The sequence below is a fragment of the Salvia hispanica genome, chromosome 6, assembly GCF_023119035.1.
Source record: "Salvia hispanica cultivar TCC Black 2014 chromosome 6, UniMelb_Shisp_WGS_1.0, whole genome shotgun sequence".
NCBI lineage: Eukaryota > Viridiplantae > Streptophyta > Magnoliopsida > Lamiales > Lamiaceae > Salvia > Salvia hispanica.
The window spans coordinates 36,278,819-36,296,935 of record NC_062970.1 but is presented as its reverse complement, the minus strand read 5'-3'; the positions used below and the strand labels follow the sequence as shown (position 1 = coordinate 36,296,935).

Sequence of the window (18,117 nt, the reverse complement as noted above, 5' to 3'; positions counted from 1 at the left end):
TGGACCAGTATGTTAATTTTGGGTATACATGGAAAAATGTTAATACTAATTGGTGATAACTGAATAAGTATATAACTAAATCATATTAGTACTATATATAATCATGTCATAAACAATTTTATGCACACGCAACTTGGCAGGTGATGATGTGGAGATGATGCAAACTTCCTTAATTTATTTTGAAATCTTCTTCGTCGTATATCTACTTGCTCAAAGTAGATTGCCATGTTGTACTTTATACTATTTCTAGTAAAGCAAATACCATTGCACTGTCATATCATTAACATTATAATACTAATATTAATATGTCCTTTGGCTTTAAAAAGAAAAGAAAAACAGTATAGTATGAGTGGAAAAGCTAGCAGATTATCTGTTTAAAGGCTCATATATTGTACTTGCAATAATTTTTTAATCATTAAATTTATTTAATTAATTTGTATATGGTTGATGACGCCAACATCCTAGAATCACAGAATCAACAAAATAATACTAACTGCCTGCACTCTCTTTCTTATGTTGCCAATCTATATTTTGTAACCCTTTATTTCGTATTCGATGTAAATCTTGATTTTGTACAGTAAGCAAATGTTTCACAATTAGGACACTTTAGTATGAAAGATAAATAAATTAAACAAGAACACACATTTTAGATCATTTTTATTCATAAAAACATTTTAGATCATTTTTATTCATAAAACTTTAAGATAGACAAATCATCTATCCTAAATTTTAATTAGTACGTGAGAGCTTTATTTAATTAAACGTTGTTAGTGGAATTCAATTGTGATGCTATTTAGTCATGAACTTGTCTTATAAAATCAGCACGCTTTATATTAAATATAATTGTACCCCCAATTGTGCAATTTCAAGATGCATGATATTTGAATGGATATGAACAAGGGTGCTTAAACGGTTCTCCGGTTTTCGATTAACCGGAACTGAAATCGGCACCGGCCGGTTAATTGAGGAACCGGGAACTAGAAAACCAGTTTCCGGTTCCTAACCGGAAACCAGATTACAATTTAATTTAATTTAATTTTATAATTTAATATACTAATAAATCTAACTTAATTGAATTAATATTGAATTGAAATAAATAAAATAATTTGAAACATCTTCTAAGATTTAAACAAAGTTAAATTTGCAAGCTTTGTTTTCTAAAGTATTTAAAATATTTTAACCGTGATGCTTTGAATCAATAATTATTTTCCCAATCCATTTTTTATGAACTAACTACTATGAGTAGAATATCATAAGTTTGTTTTTAATTTTCAAAAGAACTAGTATATAAATACAATATCATTTCATATGATAAAAATTCAACTTTATAACAAATTTATGTAATATACTACGATTTTAACTTGTTTGTGAATGATTTATTAACTGTTCCATATTAAACCAAATAGTTACAACAAGATCAATTAGTATTGAAAATTCTATCGAATATTTATTTAGCCAATAAAAGAAAAATGGAATTCAATTTTAAAATTTCTTTAATTTTAGAACTTATTTTTAATAGTCTGTTTAGTTTTCTTGTATTGCCAACAAAAAGATCTGTAGAAGCTCATAACATAGTTACACAATCAAGCAAACTAAACACGGGCAAACAAAAACTTTGTGGACATTTGAGTATTAAAGACAAAATCTAGGTAGCCGAATAAGATACGAATCTAAACAATTTCAACATTTTAACACAAAAAATATATTATCTCTTTCAGTCAAGCAGTTGAAATCCTGTACAAAATATTAATGAATGAACGGAACGATACACGCTATATCCATCAAAGAATTTTATGACACAACACGATAGCATGACACGACTTGTAGATAACGAGGGCAAGGGGGTCCGCCTTAGCTCTTAAGAGCAACACGAAGCACTGGCTGGCCTCTCTGCTGTTCGATCCACAAGGACCATGCCTGATGGGTTTGGCACTGGCTGCAGACGAGGCAATCTCTTCGCTGTTGACCATATATAAAATGTAGTCTTAGCCAAACATATCTCAAAATTTAGAGTGATGTTTAATTGCAAAGAAAGCTAAGCATTCTGCTCCTATGTCATCTCAAATTTTAAACAGCTTTCTAATTTGAGTGCTTTACCTATCTCATGAAACAGGTCATTGACATTAGTTGCGGTCTTCGCTGATGTCTCCATGAAGAAAAGACCGTTCACCTCTGCATAGGTTTGTGCGTCCTGCAGTAATATTACAACCAATTAACCTACAACAGTATAGATGATGATGAAGGGCAATGGTGAAGATCAATTTTAGGAGTTACGTTACAAGTTCATTAACACCAAAAACACCATTTCTAACGAGGATAGGAGTGGCAATAGACTCAGAGAAGTGGTAGAAGTCGCGCAATTAAGCTAAAAGCAGGTACTCAATGAGTATATTTAAGAAGAAAGAGAGATGCTTGCCTCGGGTTCCACTTTTTTCGCATCCAACAGATCTGATTTATTCCCAGCAAGAGCCATGACCATATTTGGGTTGCCTAATGCCACAAAGAAAAAGGGTGTGAACTGTGAACACAATCAAATTCAGCATTTTCTACAAATTGTTGATAGAAAGTGAGAAAAGTAAAACATCCTCGAGACAGATGACTAGATGACTCTTTAATTCAACAACAACGTAACCCCATCGATTCCTATTACTTTTGTCAGCAAATAATACAAACAGCCGGACTTCTTAGCCCCATGCAAAGTCCAGCTTCACTTTGAAGCAGAACATCCAAATGGGATACCAGAAAATAGCAAAAGCCAAATATGCATCAAAAGATGTTATTTACCTTGTGCTTTGAGCTCCTCGACCCATTTTTTGGCCCGATCAAAGGATGCCTACAGAACGAAAAAAATCGTATAAGTAGATGAAGATTAGGTGTCCTGCAAATCTCTACCTTACAGATTAATTAGTGGCACCTAGCAACCAATGAGGAATGGAAATGGAGGAGAACGAATTAATAAAGTATCATCACACTCACTCAAAGTAACTGCTGGATCAGCTTATGACAGACTAACTTGCTTATTAGAACCTACCCAGAACTCAGTTCATTGTACTTGGATTGAAATATTCAAAGGGCGAATTGAGATCAATATGTTCATTTCAAACTATTCATGAAGCAAAATTGGTGAGTTTAAGATCCACTTTATACAGACATCACTCAAAACAAATTTCAATCAAAACTAACACAACATTCAACTAACTTGATTGTTAAGCGGCCAGCACTTACTTGGTTTGTTACATCATAAACAATTATCGCAGCAGCAGCTCCTCTATAATACATCGGAGCTAAGCTGTGGTATCTTTCTTGACCTGCCGTGTCCCATATTTCAAACTTTACAGTTGCATCATTCACAGCAACTGTTTGTGAAAAAAATGCAGCACCTATAGTCGATTCCTACAGCAAGAAATGGACCGAGTCAATCATCAGATCAAGAAGAGGTTATGATGCAATGCGCCTATCAAATTACATGACAGTGACAGTGTTTTATATATACACCTGAAACTCAACGAAGTGCCCTTTCACAAAACGCAAAACTAAACTAGATTTTCCAGCTCCTACATCTCCAAGAAGCACCTGATGCCAAAAAATACAAATAAAAAAAAAAGTAAAAAACGTCATCCAATTAGCAATAAGTTCAGATGAGTAACCAGCATAAAAGAACACACAGTGGTTTATTTATTGTCAAGTCTTGACATAATGATCCAATTTATAGTAACGATTTAGGGTAACCAAATTTATATAAACTGGAATTACTTTCTCCTGTATTTAAGTACAGTTAGTTGGATTGGGTCAGAACATTGGGAAATTTATCAATCTGATAAAAATAAACTTAAAAGATCAATATACATCAAAATTTCAATATCAATATCAATCTGCAAACCTAAGCAGGAGAAAATAGATCTTGATATTATTGATCATCTCTGATTCAAAGTTGCCTCCCATCTCAATTGTGAAATCAAATATTGTTTCAGTAAGAGATCTAGTTATCGATGAATACCAGATACCAACAACAAATAGTAGTACTACAAAATTGGCACAATTTTCGCTCGTTTAATGTCGACAAAGAGGGATCTGTATCATAGGAATCAACATATAGCACCAATTTTGACATGAAAACAATGACAATCGCCAAAACCGGTGAAACCATATAAAAAACGATGCAAATTATATCAAAATTAAAGCGAAGTGGGAAAAGGGGGAAAACGAGCCGGAAGGAGAAGCAGAAACCAGTTTGGCGTTGATGCTCTTATTTCCGCTGGAAGCCATGAATAGCAACAATAACGCACTGATCAGCAGCTGGATTTCAGCGTCCGAGCAGCTGAAAATTGAATCTTTTTATTGGAATTGATTTTAGTGAAAAAACAGGATTATAGTCGGGTTTTGGAGAAGGCAAGGCTGGACAAAATATTACTAAAACAATAAATAAATAAAATAAAAATAAATTTTTTAAAAAATGGAGTATTAAAATTCAATCAGAACAAGATCTAATTGAAAATTCAGTTCGAATTTTTGGTTCCGCTCGGACCTTTTAAAAATTCCGGATACTCAGATTGGATCAGATATTTTTAAATGAGTTGTAATTTGAAATTCGAAATATATTTATATGTAGGAGTAAATCATAAGTACAAATTAAATAAATAAAATGATGGGGGTTGAACAATTCTTATGGTATTTAGCACAGTAATTTAGATTTTCGGATTTTGGTATTGAATTTTTTATTTTTACAATTTTCAGATTTTTGATATTGTATTTTCAGATTTTTAAGCAATTTTGGATTTTATCGTTCGGATTTTAGATTTTTGGATTCAGATTTTCGAACAATTTAGATTGGACTACATTCATTTTTTATAAAATTTTAAATTTTCATATTGGATTAAGTTGGATAAAAATTACAAAAATAAATCAGAAACCCTTAGAAAATTGTACTTCCTCTGTGGTAGATGTATTCCTTTTCTGGACACGTGCATAAACTCAAACCCATTTTATTGTAAATATAACATGAAATTGTGATTTTACTTTAACCATTTATGCTAAACTTAACTCACGGAATTTGAAAAAGTGATTTGAGTTTGATTTATTGTGAACCTAAATATAAGTATATATTTTTACTACAAAACGATATACTATGAGATTGATTTTGGAGTATCATTATGCTAATTGCCTACTTTATTTTGTGTTTTAGTGAATTTAATTGGATAGAAAATAATCTCAATCTTCTATTGCAGGTAAAATCCAGTAGTAATATTTTTTATTTTAGTGAAAATTAGACTACCTAGTGTACTTACTCCATATGCAAAGTGAAATAAATAAAAATTAATTTCAAGATGTAAAAATAATGTAAAAACTTTCCAATCTGTAGCAGCAGGAGGGCTGGCTTTGGCATGCGATTGGTAAAAAATTTTGAAGGGAAAATAATTGATGAGAGTTGGGTGAAAGCTAATAAGTTAAAATTAAGCAATTGAATGAGCTAGCTAGTCAATTATTGTACAACTAACTTTAGCGGTTCAAAGGAATAAAATTGAAGATGTCTTACATGATACTATTAGTTGGTCATACTTTCATAGTGAAGTTTGGTCACCAAATTTCCCCATTTAAATTCAATGATCATCACATTAGGAGAGAGTATATATTTTTGGTGGGACTCGAACATATATCAATTATAATGTTTTTCCACAAATTGAACAACATAATTGAATAAGAGCGTATATACAATTGTTTATAATTTAATCAGGGACAATATGAAATATATTGAATAAAGAGTAAATGTCAAATGTGGTCCCTAACATATGGCTGTTTTATCAATTTGGTCCTTAACATTATTTTTTTGATTATTTGGTCTCTCACAAATAAACTCGGATCTGAATCGGTCCTCACTTAATAGAACCGTAAAAAAATAGACGATGAACGCAATTTGACTATATGAAATTACTAATGGTAATTAATTATATCTAATTATAATTCTTTTCCTATTAGCAAAATTGGAAAAAAGATAGTATCAGTTGCAAAATGAAATGAATAATTTGTAATTTAATAGGAAAAGAATTATAATTAGGTATAATTAATTACCATTAGTAATTTAATATAGTCAAATTGCAATCACCGTCTATTTTTTTACGGTTCTGTTAAGTGAGGACCGATTCGGGTCCGAGTTTATTTGTGAGGGACCAAATAATCAAAATGATAATGTTAAGGACCAAATTGATAAAACGGACATATGTTAGGTACCACATTTGGCCTTTACTCTTTAATAAAATATTGACCATTTATTTACGTAGATGTGTACATGTTATACCCATGCACTTTTTAAGCAAGTTTTCATTTCATATATTAGGTGCTAGTAATATACAGTAATTTCGTGCGTATTGTTGGACACCAATTTCATTTTTAAGCTAGTTTTCATTTCGTGTCGTTTTATGTTTTGACTACTAGTACTATTTGTGATCACTATGCAATGAAAGTTTTAAGTGTACACTATGTTTCATAGGTTGGAATAATTAAGTCTTCAAACTAAATTAAAGGAAATTGAAACATTTAGAGCATGTTTTTTAGATACTAGAATATCTTAAAAGACACGTTTGACATTAAGAAACTTGCCATGCATAATATTCTCATTTTAAAAGGACTACTTTACATAATTTTGTACCCAACCAATCAATAATAATTTGATATCCTACCTCATATTGAATAGTAAAAAATACTATGGCCATTATAATATGCAACGACGAAAAAGAATATTTTTCAATAAAGCTGCAAATATATAGTGATGAACAAAATTTGGTTATCAGAATAAAATGATCTTGAGCCATCTTGTCAAAAAATTGTAAATATGGCATGTGATAAAATATTTGGCAGGGAATCATCCCCTATCCTCTTTTTGCAGATTTGAAATCATATCGTGCCATATACTACATACTTCAGGGGAAATCGACTCTAAATTCACGAATTATGACTAAAATCTGGTGAGTAGTTTAGAGTGTCCACAATAGGAGAGCCTCAGCTGCCGCCGCGGAGTCGGCTGCGCCGCGGCTCCCTATAGTGGAGGACAGGTGCGGCGGAGCGGGGAGGGGTGGCCAGCCCTCTGCCGAGTATTTGGCGAGGACAGAGCGGGGATGGATGAGCCGCGGCGGATTATATCGAGGCATGTGCGCTACGGCGCCGGCCGATTTTTTTTATTATTATTTTTTCTTTTTTTCCCTATAAATAAAACTCATTCCCCTCATTATTTTCACACCATTCCGATAATTTTAATTCTAATTAAATTAAAATATACAATCAAATGATAAAACAAAAAAAGTGACTTGGGAGTGTCCACTTTTGTGGACAATTTCTTTGTGGTTGTGCCGCTGTGGAAAAAAAAAAGTGGCTTGTCCACCAAAGTGTCCTCATTATTGAGGACACTCTTTAAAGAATTCAAAAGTCTGGCTTAAAACTCAACAATTCTAATGTCTCCACAAATCAAAATCGACGTGGCTAGTAAAAAATCTACGTGGACAACAATGGTGATGTTTTGCCCTAAGGTGAAAAAACGCAATGTCTACCTGAACTAAAATGATGTCGATCAAGTATACTATTTATGAAAAAAAAAATTGAATTCAAATTCATTTTCTCTCTAATTTGTCTATCATATCATATCTTCCTCCATTTAACTCTGCAGGATGTTTCTCTTGGTTTTATGCCCTTTTTAAGTGTTCTATAAACTCATTATGGTGTGTGTTTGATCCTATAGGTATTTGCTCATGACAAAAGGGACAAGAGGAAGTTTTGAATTTAAGAAGGAAATTACCAAAAATAATGATTTCCAGTTAGCTTTCAAAGCTATCAATGTCTTCGTCTTTGAAAGAGCTTCGTGTGGGTGCATGCCTAAATCAGAGTTCTAGATAAAAAGTTATGATAGTTTTATGAAAATTTCCGAAAGGTGTCAAATTCTGCAAAGCATTCGTGCAATCAGTGCGCACATTGGCGACCAACGCCCACATGATTGTCGTAGTCGCCGCACGAAGTTACCTAGACGTGCGACCCAAGTTGGATCTCCCACACAACCCATGTAGCCTCAACGCTACCCTTGCACGAAGGTACCTAGACGCGTGATTCATGCGGCCATGCGGGATTCACCCAAATAGGGAAGATTTTATGTGTTTTTCAGTCCAAAGCCCATTTAACCTTCTTTACACCTATAAAAGGATCCCTTCGGCTCATAATTTAAGGAGCATTTTTCATCTCTTATCTTATTTTTTTAATTTACTCTATCTTTTATTCTATCAGATAGAAAACTTTAAACATCCACAAAAGATAGGATTGAAGATGGGCTTTATCTCATCGATTTGCCAGAATATTAGCCCATTCTACTATTTTTATTTTGAATATTTTATCTAGCCATATGTACTAAATTTTCTTGATTACTCCTAGTTTGTAATAGGAAATGTTTTTAATCTTATTTCACAGATAATGAATTTCTATTTCTTTAACAATTTAACTATTAAGTTGTAGTGTTTATTTCTATGTTATTTTTTAAACAGTACTCCTAGTTTGTAATAGGAAATGTTTTTAATCTTATTTCACAGATAATGAATTTCTATTTCTTTAACAATTTAACTATTAATTTGTAGTGTTTATTTCTATGTTATTTTTAAAACAAAATTCTTACATACATATACATCACATATTCACATTCCTATTTTATATACAGACCAACATTGTCACGACCACAACTCCCTAGTGCTAGTGAGCGTAGCTATTTCGCGACTAAACAATTCTCAGTAATCAAGGAACAACAATAAAAAGGATGAAATCACTTAAATCAATAGTATCAAGGGCATATGGGTACATAGTCAAAACGTGTTCAGAGTATCAAAACTAAGTTCATAGCTTTCTAGCACAAAATTCTAGATTCGCAGCGGAAGAGTCCAAGACAAAATAGCACGTATGAAGACATGCTACTTTGGGCTACCTAACTACTTATTTAAAAAGCTTGTCCCAACACCTTCGCCTGCTCGTCCACGTTCAACCTGCACATTTGAAAAATAACATGCAGGGCTGAGTATTTGATATACTCGGTGGGCACATTGCCAAAAATGGTTCTATCTTTAATTGTCAATGCCACAGTTGAGTGATCACGGGGTTTTACTTAAAAGACCCGAGTCACTAAAATACTTTTCCTTGAGTAAAGATTTGATTGCGCAATCACATAACATAGATATACCATATCTGAAACTGATGTGAACCGGGAATGTGGCCACATTCCACGACGGTCACTGGACCGGCCAACTCCTTTGTTAGCTCACGGTCCCCTCATGTGTACACTAGTCCGAGTAGGGTTTGCGGCCCTACTGGGACCCGAATTCGATTTAACTAAATTGGCATAGCCAAGCAGATAGGTAATCATAAAACAAAACATGGCATGACAATATACTTGAGCAAAGATTCACATTTTCATACTGAAATCACGTTTTGAAAGAATGCCCACCTCAAAAGCTAAAGCTCCTTCCGAAATTTCCTTAACTTGGTCTTAGATGACGTTCGAAGACGTCCCTTTAGGAAATAAAATGATACTTAATTAGATTTTGAGATATCCGTTAAGCTTAAACATGAATGCATCCTAAGTGCGTGATCATTTTATTCTTCCTCTAAAAATTTCTAGAAGAGTTCTAGAATTCTTGAATATTAATTAAATCAGTAGATTTAATTAAATTAGAAAAATTATTCACTTAACTAGAGGGTGTTACCTCCTATGCCATGCATTTAAGTACTTAAGAAATTTAGGCTCGAGGTCTACTCATTGTTAGAGTATCGTAATTTCTTAAAATTAATCATTTGAGCACTCATGCTAATTCCCGGAAAAATTAGACTCATCCTCATGAAATTTATTTGCGGACTATTAATTTTTAAATCCATAACATAGAAAAGCCCATGATTTAATTAGGTTCCTTCTTTAATTTAATTTGTGGCCCAAATTAAAACTTGCACCACTAGCCCATCTTATTGATTAAATTGAGGCCCAAAACAAAAGTAAAAAGAGGCCCAATTGGAATAAAAACAAAGGAGAAGCCCCAAATACTCCACAAAAACATCGGCCCTCCCTCATTCCTAATTCCCTAATTCGAAACCCTAAACGGAGAGAGAGCTCGGCGGCGCCTCCTCGCCTTCCGCCGCTAGCTGCTCCGGTCGGCGCCTCCCTTGCGCCGCCGGGGACTTGATGCTTCTCCCTCACCATCCTCGGTCTCACTCTCTTCTTAGAACAAACATCCCCAAATCAAAACACATCCAACCCTAATCTCTCCTCCCTCTTCTCTCTCGGCGGTAACGCCGCCTCGCCCGTCGCCAACGCCGCCATCCGTCACCGCCGCCGGAATTTCGAGGCAGACCTCGGCGTTCCGTCCAACCGACCGAGATTTGGTCGATTCAGGCGGGAAATCGCTCCGTTGGAGGACGCTCGACGGTTCCTACCACCGTCTTTGGCGTTCCTCGCTGGTGTGCGCGAGCTCGATGTCTTGGCCGCTACATAGCCCCGCCGTCAGCCGTCAGCTCTGGGCCTATGACGAGCCGCCGCCGCCGGAACCTCAACGCCCAGCCATGGCTGGTGTTGCACCGTCGGAAGAGAGGAGAAGGCATCGCTTCCCTCCGCACGGAGCTCCGACTGCCTTTGCGACTTTCCTCTGTTTTTTTTTTCTCTAACCGGAGTCGATCAGTTCGGCTCCCTCCGTCGAGCTGCAGCTCTTCCTGCAGCTACCACCGCTGTCGCCGTCTCCACCTCCGACGGATTCACTTTCCCTTAAAGCTAAGTCCTTTATCTTATTCTTAGTGTAGCCACTTAATTTGGGCAGAAGCTTATGAGATTTAACGAAAATTCTTGCATTTGATTATTGTGGTAAAACTTGGTTTGGTTTGCTATTACTGAGTTTGCGTGTAAGGGCAGCAGCAGGTCGTTTCTCTTATTTCAAAACGTGGTAAAGCTCTAAACTTGTTGTCTTAAGCATGATGTTCGAACAAAGGCAGAGGGTGTGCTTGTGATATATTGATTGTGATTCTTAAGTTGTGGTGCCTCTATATGATGACATGAAAAACTTGATTGGGAGAAAGGGGGTGGAGGTGTTTACCTCTCGGTATCACGGCTGCTTCGAGAAAATCTGCCTTTGGTCTCGGTTTTCCCCCCTCTCAAGCTTGCTACTGCTTGTTCTTGGTTTTCACTAGAGTTTGCTGAATTTTGCGATGTGTAGGAGGGTGTTCAAAGGTGGTGTGGGGGGCTTTTTATAGGCTGAAATCTTGAGGCACTATGGGGGATTAATTGGGGTTGTTACACTATTTTGTTCCCATCTTACAGAGAATCCCCTTTGACTATGATTCTGCAGTAGGATATACTTGAGAGATGGCTTTATTTGAGTACTTAGTACATGGATATTAATTGATACTTGTTTGTTGTGGCTGGTGAGAAACAGGTGCTGCATTGGCGTGACAGATTGCAGGCTGGACTGCCCTTTTTGGGTAAGTCTTTGGTCCTCCAAAGCAAAAGAAAGGTTGTTTCTTCCCTTCTAATAGTAGTCCCTTAATTACTCTTGTTCCTTAGCCATTAAAACTTGTTTTTATCTTGCAGGTGAGAGTGAAATCTCGGCTACTACCTGGCTGCATCGCGAGCGGGCCTGGATTTGATGTCTGGGCCGACGGGCTGCCCGAAACGGGCCCTAAATTGGGCCTGGAGAAAAGGCCCGAAATGCACTCCACATTTTGTATTTTCCTTTCCTTGTTTTCTTTCTTTGAGGACTTTGATCCATGTAAACTATTTTATTAGTTGTTCATTTTATTAGACACGAAAATACCATTCGAAACACTTTATTTTTCCGAAGTGTATCTTTAGTCTGTTTTAACTCGCTCACTTACTTCTTTAGCTTTTACTTTGCAACTAAAAAGATTAAGTTTCATTAAAGGCTCGAGTTCCACTGAAAACTTCACGAAAAGAGAGGACATTACATTTCTAGTTCCACATTAATATATCGAAAGCAAACTAATGGTGCGGGTATTACAAACATTATACTGTTATATAATTGTAGCAGTTAATTGCTTAGCTGCAATAACTAATACATAGTTAGTAAAGGAATTGGATCATCCCAGCTGTGAAGACTCAGAGACCGTCCGATTGGGAGAATAGTGAAGATTAAATCCTAGCCGTAGGATTTAAAGTTGTTAGTTAGATTAGTTTTTCAATCAGCACTTTATAAGGATTTTGTAAGCTGAGTAATACAGAAGGTTTTTCCCCAATTCGAGCTGTAATTTCTCTTCAAGATTCAAATACAATTTCTCTCAATTTCCTTAATCATCTTCTACATTCAACTGTCAACAACAACTCCGATTCATATTCAACAATAATAATAGAGTCATTTTGGTACGTTCCATAGTTAAATAGGAATGTGAATCCTAAATAAATAAAAAAAGCAACACAATTAAAATGCAAATCCTATATTTACTTAATTTTTTTAAAAAAGTTATAAAATTAGAAAAAATAAAAAGTGCACTACATATAAAAAGAGGCTAGTCTAGTAATCCTAACTTGCGGCTGAGGCCATCGATCATCCGGAGGAGGCCACTGATAAGGCTAATTTCATGCATTGGTTATGGGGTTAAATTCTGTAATTTCCCGGGTCTAACAAGGTTTTGTAATCCAGGTGTGTAGAGAAAGTGCCAGATCCAGGAAGAAATGAGAAGATTGCGTGGAGAAGGAGGCTGGCAGAGAAAGTGAGCAGAAAAGAAGAGAGTTTACCAGACGGAGGAGCATCCTAGATAAATGGCAGGATGGGAAATACAAGGAAGAATCTAGAAGCTCAACTCCTTATAAATAAGAGCACGCGGCATACATGAGATCATCATCCTTTAGCTCTTAGCTCAGTTTTCTCACACTCTACACACACACTTGGGGGATCAGTTTGGGGGTTTTTAGGGTTCATAGTTTAAGAATCAGCTTGTGCAACACCGTCTCTACGCGAGGAGAAGATACAATTTGAAGTTTCTATTTTAAATTCCCGTTTCTAAATTTCCCGAGCCTTCGTTGTTCGAAGCTCGGCCGTATTTTGTTGAATTTCTGTTGAACCTGCACTTGTTTAGCTATGGTTTCGTTTCATGTTATTTCTGCTTTCTTGTTTACTTTGGATGCTTTTAGCGGTTGATCTGAGTTGTTGAGTTGAATTGTGTGGAGATCGTGGCTGATCGGTTGAATCTGGTTGAATTTGTGTGATCGGAGATGAGAATTGTTGTGGTTTGTTGTGGATCCGGAGCGAATGAAGTGTCCAGTGTCTGGATCTATTCATTTCTGCATGGTTTTGATGTTTAATTTATGTTCTCTCATTTACCTCGTCTAGCAATAGTAGATCTGCTTAATTTCAGTAGTTAATCGTAGTTAAATGGTTTAATTTAGCTTGCTCTGTTTCATTCGGTAGTTTATTCTGTTTTTCTCTGCATTTTGTGATCAAGGATCGTTAGAGAAGATGAAGCTAGTTGTTTGTTGAACCTTTAGTTAGTTATTCTGCAGCTTTTCATTCGTACCTTGCTTATTTGGGAAATGATCCCCACGATCTGTCTTTCCTCTATCTAGGCATTTTTAGGAAAAGTTGTTCATCAGGTCTAGTAATATGTTAAGGCTGGAATATTATCTTGTTTACATCTTGTTTTTGGTCATGCATGTTTCAGTTATGTTTGCCTAGGTCTAGTTGTTAGAATAGATTATTACATTTCCCCAGTCTAGTAGTTAGGTCTCAACCCCAAAAAATGCGTGGCAGCAGCCAAAACCAGTATCCAAATCTCTTGCATGTTTACTTACGATTCGATCCCTACTTCCTTATACTAGCTTTTAGTACTGTGGTTTGAGGGTTTTGAAAGGCAGGAACCGATTGTGTGCCCAACGACCGATGGTTTCAAAGGTCCTCTGAGTTCCTAGGCCCCGTGATCTAGCGGATTCTTTGGATCTAAGAAGTCTGATTTATTTACATACACACGAGAATATTCCTGCTCCTTCAGCCACCAAATCTGTGTAGGCATGTATCGCAGCCGAAGTCGGGGCCGTGGTCACGCTTGGGGTCGGGCTCGGGGCCTAGTCAGGCGGCGCAGCAGTGGAGGATGTCACCTTGCCCTTGCCCTTGGCAGCCTTGATGCTAGGGGGACGCCGAGAGGACATCGGTGTGCCGAAACTCTCATCCTCGAACATCGGATGGTTGAGGTCCATTGGAGCTGCGCTGCTGTCGCTGCTTGTATAATCACCGAAGGTGTGCTTCGTCGCACTCTTATTCACCGCCGTCGATTGGGGCAACACACCTTCAACGAACTTCTGCTTCTCCTTCAAGAGCGCCCAAGACTGGAAGTGCTTGAAAGAAATCACCGTACAATGACATGTACGACTGCACCACTTTGTATACTAGAAATCACGTTTCGAGTGATTGAATACTGTAAAACTCTTATTTTATTTTCCAAGGAATAAAACAGATTATTTTTGTCATAATGTTGTTATGTTTTACATTTAATTGATGTTAATTGCATGTTTAAATGTATAAGTTAACTTAACAAGGTCTAAGTCTTTGTTTTAGTAGACCGGTTGTAGGCGGCGTCCACTTTAAGGTAACACGGTCAGTCCTAAACAAAGAAAAAGAAGAATTTCACAACCTAGGTGGAATTAGACTATCCATCGAGAAAGGTTGCAATGTCAGTCCGCATATTTCTAAGCCTTACTGAAATAAGATGACATTGGTGTGGTATAGCACTGAACGGATCTAACAGCAAGACTTGTCCTTAGGCTATCTACTGAAAGGCGAGGTCTTGATAAATATTTGTTTCTTAATCAATGTAGGTTAGCATTGAGCATACAATATTGATTATGCATTACTTTGACTTATCAAATGATGCGGGTTTTTCGTAACTCAATAAACCTGATATATTGGGTAGTGGTGATTAATATCTAGCGGTGCTAGGATTGCTATTATATTGAATCATGCGCGAGAAGAGTCTCGTTTGATAATGTCCTTAAGAGGAGCGTGAAACAAGGTTTTATTATTCGGAACCTAGCTATTTGGAGTTTGATTACTCTATGAATAATAAATAAGTGTTTCATGCTAAGTCCACTCTTGGAATTAATAAGAAGTTAATTAATTAAGTCCATAATAGACATTAATTAATTAATGGACATTTTTTATCTTAAGCGCGGGAAATGAAAGTTAAAACGGAAACTCGGATTACTTATAATTTCGGATTTGGATGGGAGAGATCAATATTACTTCTGTAGTGGCTGCTCGTAATATTCCAATTAAATTTATATTAAATTATGGGTTCAATTTAATTAGTAAAAAGTAAATTGGATAAGCTCATATCCAAAACCTTCCATAGATCCATGTCTGGGCCCAAAAGGAACTTAATATAAATAGGAGAATAAAGGAGACAGGATTATCACAATTTTTATTCTTAAAATTTTCAAAAATTTCGCCCCCCTCATATTGAGCTGGTCGAATTTCCCTCTCCTCTTAGGAGTAGTTTTTCTGTCTCTTTTATTTAAGTCCTAGTATTCTGGTGAGATCAGCCCACACTGATATCGGAGTACAGTTCGGGAACCAGAGAGAAGATCCGTGGTCTAGTATTCAAAGCGTCACGTGGAAAAGCTGCTAGCCATCTTCAATTCTTTGGAGAATTAATTAGGTATTATTTCTGCTCCGTAAAAAAACATGTTTTGAGGTTTCATTATTCTTAAAGCATGATTAATTCAAGTTATAAGCATGATATATGTGAGAATTACGCGAATAGATTTTGTCTAAATAATCTGCTAAATAGATCTGATTATTATGTGATTTATTTGTGCGATTAATAATTGTTAAATTATGTTAATCCGTTGCACCGCTTCCGCTGCCTGTTCTTTTCAATTGGTATCAGAGCCAGTCTTTGGCTTTGATTATTTGGATTCAAATTTCGCGAAATTCATGTATGCATGTGTTATTTGATTACGAAACATGTTCTTGTATTTTTATTATTTATTTTATGCATATTGAACTCAAGAACATTCGAATCAATAGAACTTGAATTATTCGAACGCACGAGATGTGCGATTCGTCGGCGCTTGCGCCGGGACGAATCGCGCTACATGCGATCGAAGAGGGTTGTCGAGCGAGTGGGAGCAAGAGAGGCGGATGACGCGCGGACGAGAAAGGACTCGTGCACGCCGCCGGCGAGACTGCCGGTCTCGACTTATTCCAAGAAACCGCGTCCAATCAGTGGGAGCACGGAATCGGATGCGCGGCGACGCGAACGCGAGCGGAGAGCTCGTCCACGCCGCCGCCGTGGTCGAGAACTCCGTTCGGCTCCAAGGCTGAGGGGCGTCGACGTCATGATCGGCTGGCGAAGCCACCGGAGATCGAGAAGAACCCTAACCCTAAACCCTAACCCACCTAAACCCTAGGCCGCGCGAGGCAGAACCGGAGCAGCGCCGTCGTGAGCGGCTGCTGGTGGTTCACGCCAGATCGAAGCGGCGGACGGAGGTCGCCGGAGCAGCGTCTTCTGAGCTGCTGGATGTGCGACGACGACGGAGGGTGCATCTCGGCGGTTTTCCGCCAGGAGAAAGGGAAAAGGAAGCGGCGCGCCTTCGGGCGCGGGCTGCCGGCGATGCTGGACGGCGAACTCGCCGCTCCGGCGAGCGTATCGCCGGCGTATCTTCGTCGTGTTGATTTGTGCAAACCTCGAACAACGAGATAGCGATGAAAGATTATTTTAATGATTATTTAATTCATAAATTAAAATATATCAATTAAAATAATATTATTTAATGAAATAAAAATTTTGGGATGATTTCCCTAGATATTAGGAATATTTTGATTATTTTCTATATCTATGGAATATTTCATATCCTAGATGATATAGATAAGAATAATTTAATAGTTTCGTAATTATTATATATATCTAGAATCCTTAATAAGATAGATATATAAGATTACATTAAATATGGATATTATATGAATTTAATTTTTCATGTCTAATTAAGTTTTAAATAATGTACTTTATTTTAGATATATCTTATAGTATGACATGAATAAGAATTAAATTCTAGATTAATTAATTCCTAAACTAAGATACTAAAGATAATAAAATATTTAATTATCCAGTCAATTAAATACCAACAGAATTTAATTAGTCTTAATCTGCCTTAAGGCTAAAGGATAATTAATGAAAAACCATAACTCAAATATCTAAGCGATAATTATGAACTTAAAGTTTATATATGGTCTCCATCGGTTGGACTGCCAAATTTTGTGAAGCTGATTTTCTAATATTATTGCCACCTGCTTTGTAGGGACAATAATCCTACGAAAACAGTAAGTTCATAAGGGCGGACTTCTCACACAATAAATAGAATGAACTAGAATGTGGTCCCAATATTATTGCCACCTGCTTTGTAGGGACAATATACCTAAGGAACTGCGAGTTTCAATCAGAATTTATGAGATAGTTTAGTTTTGTTATCAGCACATGAACATTGTCATGGGAGTGTGTTGTAGAAATAAAATTCTGTAATGCTAAATCTGATGGTCGTGCTTAGGCAACATTAGGCGGCCATGCCATGTCTTGTGGTCTCTGGACTATTCGTCGGTGTTGTGACCAGTAAAATTGTCAAAATTTTAATGCGTATTAACCTACAAAGGAGGATACAATTTATTAATTTTGCTGTTGTAAGACTTTGAAAAGTTTTATGGTTAACCTACTCAATTTCCTTACATAAGTTTATGACAAATAGTAAATTTTTCTGTTTGCAGTGCAATAAAATCCGTCAAGATGTCTTTTAATCCTCTTTCTGCAATTCTCAAAGAAAACAAACTCGAGGGCCAAAATTACATAGAATGGAAATAAAATTTGGATATCGTTCTCACAGCAGAAGAGTACAAGTTTGTGCTCACTACTCCACAGCCTCCAGTTCCCGCGGCTAATGTCTCGGTGGGAGTTCAGAATGCGCATAAACGGTGGCATAAGGCGAATGAGATGGCTAAGTGCTACACATTGGCATCTATGTCTTCAGTACTCAAGCATCAGCATTCTGCCATGGCGACTGCCGCCGAGATTATGCAAAATCTTGCAAATCTTTTTGGTACTCAGAATCGAACAGCTAAGTCT

At 36.6% G+C, this 18,117-nt stretch overlaps 1 protein-coding gene and 2 long non-coding RNA genes across 3 annotated transcripts; 1 reads left to right on the top strand and 2 right to left on the bottom strand.

Annotated features, from left to right (window-relative positions):
* Positions 1–1,663: 1,663 nt before the first annotated feature.
* On the bottom strand, positions 1,664–4,386 carry LOC125192927 (ras-related protein RABF2b-like). The gene is made up of 7 exons (XM_048090604.1): positions 4,228–4,386; positions 3,496–3,573; positions 3,226–3,393; positions 2,785–2,833; positions 2,417–2,490; positions 2,098–2,191; positions 1,664–1,959 (listed from the first exon to the last, which is right to left on the bottom strand). The coding sequence occupies exons 1-7, from the start codon at positions 4,264–4,266 to the stop codon at positions 1,859–1,861; spliced, it is 603 nt and encodes a 200-aa protein (XP_047946561.1). The 5' UTR covers positions 4,267–4,386; the 3' UTR covers positions 1,664–1,858.
* Positions 4,387–8,779: 4,393 nt separating this feature from the next.
* On the bottom strand, positions 8,780–9,563 carry LOC125192847. Its single transcript, XR_007171480.1, has 2 exons — positions 9,464–9,563; positions 8,780–9,005 (listed from the first exon to the last, which is right to left on the bottom strand). It is a non-coding gene; the product is annotated as an uncharacterized LOC125192847 (long non-coding RNA).
* A 1,216-nt stretch (positions 9,564–10,779) lies between these two features.
* LOC125192387 lies at positions 10,780–11,836 on the top strand. Its single transcript, XR_007171379.1, has 2 exons — positions 10,780–11,510; positions 11,588–11,836. It is a non-coding gene; the product is annotated as an uncharacterized LOC125192387 (long non-coding RNA).
* The last annotated feature ends 6,281 nt before the right edge of the window (positions 11,837–18,117 follow it).

Coding starts and splice junctions, on each gene's coding strand:
- LOC125192927 (XM_048090604.1), bottom strand. CDS start 4,266: ATGGCTTCCAGCGGAAATAAGAGCATCAACGCCAAACTG. Junction 2,834..3,225: donor TTTATGATGTAACAAACCAA/GTAAGTGCTGGC, acceptor TTCGTTCTGTAG/GCATCCTTTGATCGGGCCAA. Junction 1,960..2,097: donor TGACCTGTTTCATGAGATAG/GTAAAGCACTCA, acceptor TATGGTCAACAG/CGAAGAGATTGCCTCGTCTG.